At 37.8% G+C, this 13,633-nt stretch overlaps 1 protein-coding gene across 1 annotated transcript in view; it reads left to right on the forward strand.

Moving 5' to 3' along the window:
• COBL (cordon-bleu WH2 repeat protein) overlaps positions 1-13,633 on the forward strand; it is a 169,064-nt gene that overhangs the window by 116,712 nt on the left and 38,719 nt on the right. Inside the window, 1 exon segment of the mRNA XM_082044127.1 lies at positions 2,744-2,908. Within this exon segment, the coding sequence (XP_081900253.1) occupies positions 2,744-2,908 (165 nt within the window).

The following is a 13,633-nucleotide window of genomic DNA, read 5'->3' on the forward strand; positions in this document are numbered from 1 at the left end:
AAATGCTAGTAAATGGAAATAGGCCAGGCAATACTGAATGCATCTGTAGCTGTGGGGTTCTGGTAGAACTGAAGTACAGTCAAGCTGGTTCAGTATATCCTTGTGTTCCTAAACACTGAATACATTTTCTGTGGTCCTCCAGCAGTGTGACATTGACTGGCCATTTTCAGTTAAGCTTTTCTTTTTAATTCAGTCCTCAGTTTTATTATAAATCAATCTCTGCTGAGTATTTAGCTAATCAATAGAAGAAAAGGACTGGTGCTCTCAAAGGAGTGCCATATGTAGCTGGACACAACAAAAGCAACACTAGTGTTCAGCTATATGTGACATCCCATCTACTCTCATACAGAAAGACCAAAAAAAGTTCTCCTGGACCTCTGTCATTATCTGACTGCTCACTTCTTCAGATCAGTGGGAGCTTTGCCTGAGTGGGGACCCCAAAATAATGCTTTTAGCAAACAAAGTGGTTTTATAATATGATGGGTAAGATGTGAGATAATAACCCCACATATTGAAACTCATTTTTCAGTACATTAAGAGAATCATTCTTCAAGTGCCATTATGCATGCAGTGCATTTCAGTTCGTGCCTTTGACCTCATGTTTCATAAAGTGCCTAAGACACACAGATATGACATCCTGTCATACATAATTGCTTACATTACAAATGCCTCACAGTTTAGAAAGAAACCTCTTGGCTTTGTTCCAACATTTATTTTCAGTAAATGCTTCACATTTAATGCCTCAGCATTTGTGTAGCAGCAGGAGTCCATTATCTTGTGACATATTCGACTCCATTGACATTTTGTATTTAAACCCTCTAAGGGGAATGTTATCATTGTGCCATATAACACAGGAGTTTTCAGCAAATTGGCTTACTTTTAACCATTGCAGGTGTCACAGTCTGTTGCTCCTCATACTTTGCCCTGCTGCTGGTCACTTATTGATGACATTTGGTGCTTTCCCTTTTTGTAAGTGTTCATTTTAATTTGCATCAGTGCTCGTAATGTTACAGATGATATAAAGCAGAGCAGAGCCGAGCCACTTCTAGGCCGCTCTGTACTGTGTACATAAGTGCTTGCTGGCCAGACCCTACTGATGTAGGATTCTGTAGTATCGTTTACTGTAATGGAGCCTTATTAATTTACACTGACAAAGAACTCGTCCCACAGTAGCCCTATCTTCAGTGCTTTTCATTTTCTGCTACTTTCTTGAATGAATGCGTTCATTAACAAGAAAAAATGTTATGGAAAGGTTGGTAAAACAGCTTCTCTTCGAGGCCCTTGCAAGAAAATGATGAGAAAGCACAGATGGCTCTGAGAGCAAGAGAGAAAAGCTGTGAAAAAAGCAAGACTGTAGTGAGCGGAAAAACGTACTGCAAGAAGTGGGCAGCCACGTGATGGAAAAAGCGTTAAAGCCACCTATGTAGATGCCCATCCCTGGAAGCATTCAAGGCCAGGCTGGACAGGGCTCTGAGCAACCTGATCTTGTCAAAGACGTCCCTGCTCATTGCAGGGGTGTTGGACTAGGTGACCTTTGAAGGTCCCTTACAGCCCAAACTATTGTATAGTTCTATGTATCTCCAAAGTTAGCCACATGAATCAAAGCTAAAGATCCTATCAAGAAGATGCTCAAACTGGTAAATCCACTTCAGTATTCAATACTGAATCACTTACTCTGACTCCAAAGTATTGTGCCCAGTTTTCTCAAAACAGTAACAAAGGGTCTGCACATTTGCCAGCATCAGATTGTGTCTTGAATCTCTGAAAGCTAGTGACTTCTAAGTAGAAAATCATAATAGTTGAATCATTTTTCCTCCCTCTTGGTGCTACTTCACTTCTTAGCAGCACCAGAGCATGAGACAAAGAATACGGGAATGATCAGAATAGATTAGACCAGGGATCATCTCTGCCAGCATTCTTCTTCAGCAATGAGCGCAGCAGATGCTTAAGGCAGGGTATGAGTGCAGAACCAGCAGGTAGTCATCGTTCCTCAGGGCACTTTTAGCCTCTAAGCACCTTCCAAATTGCAAGGTCTGTAGGTTTTTCCGTGCTCTGGCAGCAGCTTTTTAACATTGCAAATGGTTAATAGAATATAGTGCAAAGGTACATGTATTTATTTCGCTAATGCACATGGGATTGAAATAAGCCCCCAGCCAAAGCTACGAGCATTTTCTTTGGTAGCTTAAAACACTGTTTTGCAAAAAAAACGACTTAATCATCTGCTTCTCCACAATGTCAAAATAATAAAAAACCTACTCAGAAAATAAAAACCTGTCAAGATACCTACTTCAAAATACTGACCTGAGGCATCTTTTTCTTTCTCTCAAAGAGTCAGGAAAATAGTCACGTAAAGTATTCTAGAGGTCAACAAATCCAGGCAGTTTGGCACTTAAGAAGATAAAAATAAAACACATTTTTCACATTTCCTTACATAGCTTTTTTCATTTTTTTTTTAATTAAACTTTTTTTTCCTTCCTTCTATCTGCCAAAATAGTGATTTTAACTGTTAGTTTTTATATATATTTCTGTGCTGGGCCCAGTTCTAGTCCCATTGCTGTTGATTTAGGAGAGACCTAGATTTTCCTTCTCCTTTAATTATTTCGGGGTAAACAAAGGCAGAATTAGATCCAGAGAGACTTTGTGTGTGGGTAAGGGAAAATCAATGTGTGTTTAAAAAAAATAACAGTAAGCAGAGTGATCATTTTCTTGCAATGAAATAACAAGTCAATTGATCCCCCTGTAGGTGATGGACGGCAAGTGCCACAAAAGCCTCCTAGAGGCACCACTCGTGGTCCACCCCAGTTAGTGATCCCCCCACCCCCACCTTACCCTCCTCCTGACACTGTGGATCCAACAGTCTGTCACAGAGAAGCAGATGTTACACCACCAACAGAGCTGGTACCTAAACGTATGTTTGAAACTACATGTATTTACATTTCCGTTCTTCTGATGGCTACTCCCAGGATTAGCTTTTCCAGACTTTCCTCTCTGCTCTTTAAACATACACGTCTGTTTTTTTCCAGCCTGTTGTCTTTTAAAATGCCCAATGCAGTATAACTAATTAATATGAAGTAAACAAAATACTCGTGTGGAGGCAGTTTTGTGGATGATACCTGGCCATTGTATGGAAGCATTTAAAAAAAACCATCAAACCTTGTGACTTTGTGCCGCTGGAAGCAAAAACCTGTTGTCTGGTATTGATTCTCCATGTTTGTTTTTCTGTAGTAACATTTTTTCTGTCTCTCCAGAGACGAGTTCCTTTGAGACTCGATAGGTCTATCAGTCTCAGTTGAAAACTACAGGGTTTCCTCAGGGTTTCCCTGAGGAAAATTAAACCATTTACAGGAGCTGTGTGCTGTTGAGGGCCTTCCTGTCGTAATGGGTACATCTTCCTTGCCGTCTCTGGATAGTCCTTTGTGTGCTCTTCCCCTTGGGGCATAACAGCAGACAAAGAAACACAATATTTTCGACATCCTTGTGTATTTGTGAAAAGCATGTCTTCATACTACTTTTTCATGCTTATCCATCGATCGTCTTTGTACGCAAGCCAAGTCTTTGATCATGTATCATGCTGCCTGTGGGCTTGCCCTGCACACCCATGTAGGTCCTGTAAAGAGAGCAAAGCTCCGCATGTTATGGCACCTCATGGACACACTTCTTTTGGAGGTTAGGAGGGTGTCTCCTAACCATGTGATAGAGAAATGTTTCCATTAGCTGCTAATTTGACAAAAGGTCTTTTTCCAGGACAGTTTCTTTACCAACATTATTCTGCAGGTAGCTGTTGCTCTGACACACTGAAGTTGGTGTGTTTGCTCCTGGATACTCGCTAAATCTAAAGTGTTATTTTTCAAATCTGTGCTGAGGAAATATAGATTGACAAATTTTATTGGGGGAAGAGAAGGAAATTAAGGAGATCCATACTTATGTAAATCCTGAATCTTACTGAGAATTAACCCTAATTCATTTTTACCAGCATATACATGAGGATCATATAATACTTACAATTTTCTTTACCCCCACCCCCTTTTTTTTCCCTAGATACCATCAGCTTGCCTACAATGCTTTCTTTATTAAAAATCCCTTGTGGCCTTCTTTGCATTAATATTTGTGCTTCATTTGAGTTTCTACCACTACGATTTTGCAATGCTTTCCTGATCTACCTTGGTGATCAAATACCCTTTGATCAATGCAACTCTGATTTTATCAGTCTGATCATTTGCTCTTAAACAAACATAATATCCCAGCCAAAAGGATTTGATTAAGCTTGTACATGGAAACATAACATGAGCTTTTATTATCCTCAGTTTACCAAGAGCAAAAGAATAGTGCTTAGTGGGTGCTTATTTTAGACTTAAAGCATCAGTGTTGGAGGGGGACAAGTTTAGCTTTATAATTATGCTGTGCTCTGCCTAAAGATACGTGCATAGACTTACACAAGAGAAATGTATATAGATGTACCCATGAGAGAAAGTAGCACATACGACAGATGCTAATTATATTGCCCAATGGCATTCTGAAAGGTGCTTAGATACTGTAGCGATTGAGCAGTTTAAGAACAGAGTTTTGCAATGTTTTTATTGCCTGAGAATGCCTCAAGCAGTGCAAATAGGACCTTAGCGGTAGATTCAAAGAACAACATTTTCAGTCTTCCTCACTCTAACCTCAGTAAATACGTTTTCTCATGGAACAAGGTGGGAAGGAGGATAAGCTACTGATGCCAGTTATTGATGAAAGGCATATTTGTTCTGAAATCACTCTCAAAACAGCTTTCTCTGAGGATTGTGGTCTTGTTTGCTGAGTGGGTGACTGTTAGCAGCAGTTTGTCTTTCACAATAGGCGATTTCCATTCAGAAATTAAAACTCTGTGATCATGTGGAGTTGAAGTTCTTGTTCCTTATGATCTGCCGCTGTGTGTGGGACACCAGGCCTCACCTCTCATTCCTTCCCAGCAAGCACGCAGTTGTCCCTTTGTACCCTGGGAAACCCATGTTGAGGAATTTCCATTTCATTGAGGATGGTGGTAATTGCTCTTCATGGAGTTTTCCAAACTTATGTGGAGCTTTAAGTCATTAATGAATAGGGCCTTTAGTAAGATACTTGGGCTTTTCTGGCTCTAATGGTAAGAATCTCTTCCACAAACGAGTACAATTGTTCCCAACAGTTTTTGCTCTTTAATCTTTTTATTCTCATTACATGACCTTTCCTCTTAACTTTTGGTCTGGTAGACCCTTAGCTGCATGTTGTGTGCATGTCTAAAATGATACGTTTATGAGATACTTTCTCCTTACTTATCTTACTAATCTGGTTGTTCATGGCCTCCGATTCTGAGATTGACTGCACTTTGGAAATGCAGAAATGGAGATTGTCACCTCTTTTGCATGGAGTTGGTTGTGTCATGTAGCTTGTGAAGTTCCTAATAAATGAGTCAGTAGTAAGCTCTGTCCTGCTTACCTCAGGTAAAGAATGCACATATTGAAAAACTTCTGCACTTAGACAAGCAGCTAAAATGCTGTCTGGAAATGTTTTCAAGTAGTTCCTTAGAATAAATGCGATATTTCTGTGAACCTCCATGGTTAGCACTTTATTTAGTTTGTTATGAACTATCATTAAGAAATGTAGTAAGAAATTAAAAGCTGTTTGCCAAAGAGTAAACAATTTACCTTCCTGTAGAGTCAGATGCTAAAGTTGAATTCTTCGCTCTTGACACTGGATAAAGCACTAGTGAGCTCAGGGTTTGCACTGGGTTGAGGCTTGACAACTGATGGATTTTTAAATTTTGGAAAGTGTTCTGTCTTTAAAAGATTGAAATAATTATTTGAACCTGTTTTTGTTTTTAACTATAGATCAAAGTAATCAATCATCACTTAACTAGAAAGTTTGAAAGGGCCATAAGAGTGGGTATAAGCATTTCCCGGTTATTTTATATAGATGACATGTAAACTACTAGTTGATGGATAATACCAGGCTAATATTAAGGAATAAGGAGAACAGAAAGGAGCCTTGTCTCCATATCAAATTTTTAATGTTTTTCATTATATGATTAATAAAGTAACAGGTAATATAAGCCACTTGACAAAAGCTGTGACAATTTCACAAGCGATTTGGTCATAATTCTTCAGTCTGCGTAGATACATAGCTAGTCTTTCACAGTCATTAAGAATAGTCTCTAGGGGCTGGACTTTGTTGAAGCAAAAATTGGTAGAGACGCTCACAGAGAGGAAACTACATTTTCTTATATATGGTTCTAAATTAATTGAGAACTTCAGGCTGCTGAGTAGGGGATTTTGCTGACCTGTTGTAGTGCACTGCCTCAGAGGGCATCTGCCAACTGACCCAGCCTTTTCTTTCTTAAAGATGGTCTTCAAAGCAAGAAAACTTGCAAGTGTGACTTAGGAGGCTTGTACCACCATCACTCCTTACTCATCCAGCCTGATCTAAGGCTAAAGAATGAAGTTGAATCTCCAACATAATCTATCTTGCACCTTCTGAATAATTAAAATTCAGGCCAAATAAAGCAGAATTCATAGACATGCTGCATATTGGTAGGTGTTGTGCTGTTGGAATTGAGTTATCTTGTACATGAACCCAGGGGGTCAGTCTCAGAGCATGTGGGGTTCTGAATTTTAATACGTGTGCCCACGCACCTGCACCTCCTTTGGGCTTCTGATTCTGAACATCGCTGAGCATGCTAGCCGTTCTGCTGTCTGACCTACACAATATTTATAATTCTGTCTTTTTTCCCTCAACAGTTTACTGTTGTGCATCATTCCCTTCATATACCAAGCGCGTCTGACAGACTTTGCCTCTTCCTATGACCTTCATACCTCTGAACCTCCTGTTGCCTCTGCTGCCCTGATTCTTCTGTTGCCTTCCTTCCTCCCCTGCTGGAAAAGAACCTTTTTTTCTCTGTTTGAGATTTTGGCTTCCTTTCTCTTTGAACTCGCACATTCTCTTTTAATTACTATTGATTATTTTTGGCTGTGGTTCATATTCATTTGTGAGATGTATGCTCCAGAACTGAATGCTGTGTTATATAAATCTATATATCAGCCTCAGAAAGATTATCCATACATTTGTTTGTTCTTTTTCAAAAGATTCTCTTTGTTTTGATCCATGGCTTAGTTTGATTTGGTGTTTCAAAGAGTGTGGTTTTGGGGCAGGGTGTCTTTCTTTCAATACTGTCTGAAGATTTAATGCAAAAATTCCTGAAAACATTTTTTTTTTTCCTGTTATCCTAGGTATAACATTTTACATTCTCTAATATATTATATTTTTCCTCCATTGCGTATGTTCTCTTCCTTTGGAACAAAACTAGAACTGGGCATGGGCAAGTCAAGTTGAAGAGGAAGATTCTTTCTATATCTTGTCTATCAGTCAAGCTGCTGAGAAAAAAAGAAACAAAGTTCTGATGGGTCTATAAGTGGGCATAAAAGGAATGATAAGAACAAGTACCAAATGCACTGATTCATAGGCTTTACTTCGGCCTATCATCCTGATGCTTAGTATGAGAAATTTTATCTTTATGCTGGAGAGATCCTATGGAAATCAAGGTGTGTGTTCTATTTCTGGAACAAAAGATACAAGCACTGTTTGCTTAAGATAAATCTCATTCCACAAGTCTCCTTTTTACAGTTGTACTAGGAATGTTCAGTGAGCTATAATTAAAATATCAGCTATAGGATTGTACTTAGCAAAAACTTCTTCGCGCTGAAGAAAGTTCTATATGTGAACGGCCCATAAGGCATGTATTTTTAATCATTCTGAACTATGAACATAGGTTTTATGAGTTGCAATGGTGCACACACCCAGAACTATTCTGACCTTACATGTACTGTGATTTAAGACATTTATGTTATTTAAATGAGTGAGTTGCAATACATAACTCTCATTTAAATGACGAAAAATTATTGTTTTACCCTCAAGCAAATAATCGTGCTCATCTTGGATCCTTTCCAGGTAGGCAAAATGGAGAATAAGAAAGCAAAGCATTCCTACAGATAATGTGAGACATGACTAAAAAGGGTTTTGACGATTTTTAATACAAATATGACATGCAGTTAATAAGTTTTAAATGATGCTTCAGAAAGTGTATGTAATACCCTAAGGGTCTTCTAATAAAAGTGAAGTAGAATTGAACTCTCTGTGCTGCCAGGTACTTTGTAATAGCTTCTTAAGACAGGACAATGGTTTAATTGTAAGTCGTCTTTTAAAAAAAAAGCAAAACAAAACAGTAGATGTTCACAATGTGAAGATTAAGAGCCTAATTTTCCCATTCTTATTACTCTATTTACATCCTATTTGTAACTTCACAGAGTTACATGCCCCATAGTGTTCAGACTAGTATAAGAATGGAATAATGAAGTGAAACAAAGTTTTTTATATTGAGTACGATGTAGAAGTTCAGTGTGTTGTAAAAGCAGTTCTTTGCACTGACACTGGTTTAGCTTAAAAGAAGTTTAAGTTTTCAATAGAATTCCATTTTCAATGAAAAGTTTCCTTGCTTTGAAGGAGTACAGCTATATGACCCCTCTCCGCATAGCTGAAAAGTTCACTGTGAAAAGCTGTCTGTCTTCAGCTGGTTTGCTCAAACTCTTAAAAGCTCTAGGTAAAAGCTCAAAAAGTTCATTACTCATTCTTAATTTACTTTGGTTTTGTATTAAAATACAAAATTTTCCTCTGAAAATATATTCATGAGAATTAACGTTTTCTGTGAAAGTTCTACATAAAATCTTTTACTGACCAGTTTAAGCTTTACAGCTTTGCCTTTCCAAATTTAAGAGAAAAATCCTTGCTTATGCTAACTCATAACCTTTGTTTCTTACAATTTCGTAAGTACCAGGTATATATACAGTATTAAAAAGAACTTTAAAAAAAAGAATTGCTGCATCTTTACAAGAAATCATGTTAATTATAAGAAATAATGCTTATACTATAGTGTTAGCATATTTAAAACCTCCCATTACTATACACACAGTGTGGGAAAGAACTTTCAGTGACACTCATTAAACCCAAATCTATTCAGTGGAATTACATAGATACTCTGTTTCACAACTGTTGATTCATTAATAGTGTGTGTGATTATGGGAACATGAACTTGCTGGAAGTTCGGTTCGCAAACGCCAGCTCAGCACCGAGGGACAGTCAGGGAATCCCAGGCTTTGACGTGGGATTTCTAACGTCACCTCGATTTGACTTCTGGAAGAGAATGAGAGTTTTTCTGTCGTTTTCAGTGAGAGGAAGAAATGTCAGTTTAGGTAGGTTTGATGGAGTTTCAGGTTAACAGTGATATGAAAGGACATTGGCTCCATTTATTTTAACCATGGAAACATTAGAAGTGAACCGAGAATGGCATGGAGAGGTTGATAAAAAATTGAGCATTATACTAAAATTAGTAAGAAAAATTAGTAAGAAACTCATTTGATGTATGCAGGATTTATCTGTGCTACCAAACAGCATTGCTCAAATACTGTCCTTCATGGTAAGATATCTGGGCTGAAAAACAAACAAACAAACAAACAAGAACAACAAATGGAAAATGTTATTGAGCCCTTTTAGGAGGACAAGTAGATGCATAGATAGATTATAAATCAAAACAAGTTCCAGTATTACAACTCTGATGTCCATGACATTCAGTGCTCTTAGGAAATAAGAACAGATGCATAATTTATGGTTAAATTCATTCTGATACCTGATGAATGTGGTCCACCCGTACAAAATCCGGTGAATTAGATTAAGCTTCCTGATGTGTGGATTTTACTGAATGGCCATGTAAAACTTTTTTTATGTTGACCACCAGAGGGAGCCGATGTTGTCACATAGCTGCACTAGGTGGCAAGTAAGAATAATGCTGAAGGTGAGTGTTAGGCTATAACATACCACACTTTTAGAAAGATTTTCAGTTCTTTAAGAATGCATTAAACTAAACTTAGTTTACTGTGTTGTTTTTTTCAGCAACTAAAAAGAAAAATAAATATTTTTCTAGACTTTTTTTTTTTTTAAATTGGTTTCATCACTAATAATAAAATGAAAATAAAATCATATTTGCAGGTGGTGCCACAGTGATGGCATCTTCCAGATGCAAGCTCACGTTTTTACTCCAGGCATTCTTGAAAAGGATGGTGGCATGTTGGGTTGGCTGTTACGTTGCATAGATATTGCCTCTGTATTTGTAGCAGCTGTGTGTCCAAGGTGTGGAAATTAGTCCATATGGCTGGTGTATGTGCTTCAGAACAAGTGCTTAGGAGCAGGCCAGATTTAGTGCCCATATAGAAAGATGTGTTGTGCTAGAAAAGTTTATCGGCTTGAGTTTTAGAATTTTAAAAGCATGAGTAAATTGTTTCGGTATTTACCCTCTTTCACAGACAAATGACTTCATTACAAACAAGTCAGACGTTCAGATACTAACATCTAAGATTGAGAGACTCTCCAAACATCCTTAAATGTCTTTTCTACATGTAATGCTTCCTTTTTTTTTCATTAAGATTGAAATCTCTGATTATTGAAATGAATGTTGTCTTTTTCACTGAGCAGCTGGATTTTTTTCTTATCCAGTGACAGGACTATAGAATACTAAACTTTGAACTCATTCCATTTTTATCTTTAGAAGGTATGCTACTGGTCCAGAACTGAAACTTATTCTGAAAAAGTAAAATATGGAGAGAATAGTCCAAAGAGATTAATGCAAAAGGAAATATTTCCTTTTGTTCATTTTTAACTGCAAGTCTTTAAAGCTGTCCATGACATCTAGAGTGCCCAAGGGAGAGTGACTGGTAGAGAAATCCTCCAGTCCAAATTGTATGATAAATTGGAAACGACTATGATGCATTTATTTATTAAACATGTGACCATGTAATCTATCATATGCTCATCATCTGTCCCTGTATTCTGCATTTGTAAGGTAAACTCTGTGGTCATGATTCTCATACACTCATTGTTTATGTTTACAGCCAGTTTAAGCCCCTTTTATTGTTCCATCCCAGTATAAAAGTGTCTCTTTGTGTGAGTTGGGCCATGTGTGTGTATGTAAGACAGCAGTTCTGTCTTCTGAACTTGGCTTCCAGTCACTGCCATGACTCTCAATATATATTTAGCACATGCAGTAGGCACCATTTAACTTTCCATACTAAAATACATGTTATTTTAGAAGACAGAATGTAACTTACTCCATCCCTCCAAAATTACAGCCATGTTGTTTTCTAATGTCATTGCAAAACTATGAACTCCCCCCTCGAGAACAGTGAGACAAACTTGCTGCCACTGTTTACACGCTTCTTACTCAGATATCTCACATATAGTATGCAGATAGGCTTCTCTATATCACCTGTATGGCTAAAGAAATCCACCATTAGAATTTATGTGAAGCTGACAGAACAAAAAGTGGTGTAATTAGTACTTTGTTTATCCAGAAGAGCTTACACATAATAAACTCTGCTGACTTTTGCTGAGGTGGAGACGGGGGAAGGTGAACTTGTATTTTTCTGTGCAAGAATCAGCTGCTTTATTCGTTGAAAGGATCAAGCCCAGTAGCAAGTATGAACTACTTTAGAAGTTGATAACCTGCTGAATAGGTATCAGCTGATGAGTCCTTCATACCACTTGAATATTGTTTGAACATGAAGCATACTTTTTTTCCCATTCAGTTCTAATAAGAAAATTGTAAATTTAGGTCACCAGATCTGCTTCATTTTCTCATTTCTCATGACTTGAGAAAGTTCTGAAGAAGGAGATGCAGTCCAGGGTAAAGGTAACACCAGTTGTAAAGGGGGTGTTTTGTATTCACTTACGTGTTCACTCTGCTGCCTGACATGGTATTGGAAATAATACCTGTGATTTTGCAGACTTTGAGCCAGAAGTCAGTCCTACTATAAGAGAACACAATTCCTTCAAATACAATGAAGTATTTCCTAGTTATATTAAGTATGGGACTAGACTCCTGTGAATCAGATAGTCTTTCTAGTTTCATTTCCTCGTATTTAAGCTGTTTTATTTTTTTTTTTTTACCTATTTCATACAGTGTGGAAAAAACCTTAGCTTCACATTTCCCATCCTGACTAAATGTAAAGACATTTCTCTTCTAATTCCCTTGCAGCCCAGCTCTGCAATCCAAGTGGTCTGTGGATAAACTGTGAATGTTTATTCTAAATGAAACCAGATTCCCTGTTTTCCTGTTCCTTAGTCAAAATAAGAGCAGTGTAACTCCATGAGCTGTACCTTTAATAACTGAGTGGCATCTTAAACATACTCTGTTGTACTTGAACAGTGGAATATGAAGAAACCATCACGCTCATACAAGTAGAAGGACACAGGCTTTATCAGTACAAGCCACACTGAACATCAGTGTCCAGCCATACATGCACATGATGTGTGTGTGAGAGGACTTTAATCCTGGGTATGAATTTGAAGCTACGCTTGATTTACGCATTATGTATGGGCCAAATGAAGCTGTAGGGTTGGTATTTGAAATGGCATTGACATCTGTAGTGCAGCATCCTACTGATTCAAATGCAGGCAGTGCACAGAGAGCTACAGAAAGCAAACTGTTGGAAATGTTTGTATTCTCTGTGCCAGGTAGATGATAATATCCCTACCAAAGTGTTTGTCCATCCTTAGAGATGCTCATACTCAGCTTTTCATATTACCACTTCTAAGTCAGTAAACACTGACTAAAATGCCTACCTGCTTTCTTCTAAGAAATTGAGAATTCTGGCCATGCACGTTTACTTCTGGGTTTTAGGGCCTGAAGGAACAAAAGGCTGAGACCAGAGACAGAGTCGCTTTTGTCAGCTCCTTTTGTGGATTCCATAATTGGCTCCTGGCATGGATAAAAGAATTACTTTCCGACCTACTGTACCATAAGCAAAGGTGGGGTGTAATGGAGGACAAAGACCTGAAACAAAAGAAGACCAAGGAAAGAATGAGAAAGGAGGACGGTGACAGACAATAATTTTTTTCTTGTAAGATTATTGTGATTAGAAGGTGGAAGTAACTAAATATACAGTAACATCCCATAAACAGTGAAGGACTGGTAGGGAAGCACCTACTTACTTGCTAGAGTAAACAAACAAAACAATTAATGTTTTAACTTCAAGCATCTAATGAAAATTGTTATTGATATCTGATTTTTAAAACATGTAGGTTAGCATTTTTCTTCTTTTCTCTCCCATGATTGTTTCTTTCCTCATTTTTTTCGCTTGACACAGGGAGTTAAAATCTAAAGGGGAAAATACTTTTTTCAGTTTGTAAAAACATGGAAATTAATGGAGAAATATTTTCAACATTTTTATTAACTAAGTGAAAACATGCAACAGCTCTGTTGATAAGGTGTGTCTGTAGGTGTAACAGTCAAGATTTCCATGTAAGAACTTAAGGATTCTTATAATTCTTAAATTATAAGAATTAGGAAGAACTATGTAAGAATTATAAAGACTGGGAGAAAAACTAGTCCACTGCCTTGAAGTTCAGGTAAGGAGTTCCTTTGCTTGACTTTGACTCGTAAGAGATGGAACATTTTGGAAGCTAAACAGATTCTTATACTTGACTTGCTTTATGGAAAGCCTCGTGGTGGGCTGCTGCGGGCTGTAGGAGGACCAGCGTGGAACACCTCCTGGTGTTGCTAGAAGTAGGAACTACTTTG

Source organism: Streptopelia decaocto (genome assembly GCF_964273445.1).
Source record: "Streptopelia decaocto genome assembly, chromosome: 2".
In the NCBI taxonomy this organism is placed as follows: domain Eukaryota; kingdom Metazoa; phylum Chordata; class Aves; order Columbiformes; family Columbidae; genus Streptopelia; species Streptopelia decaocto.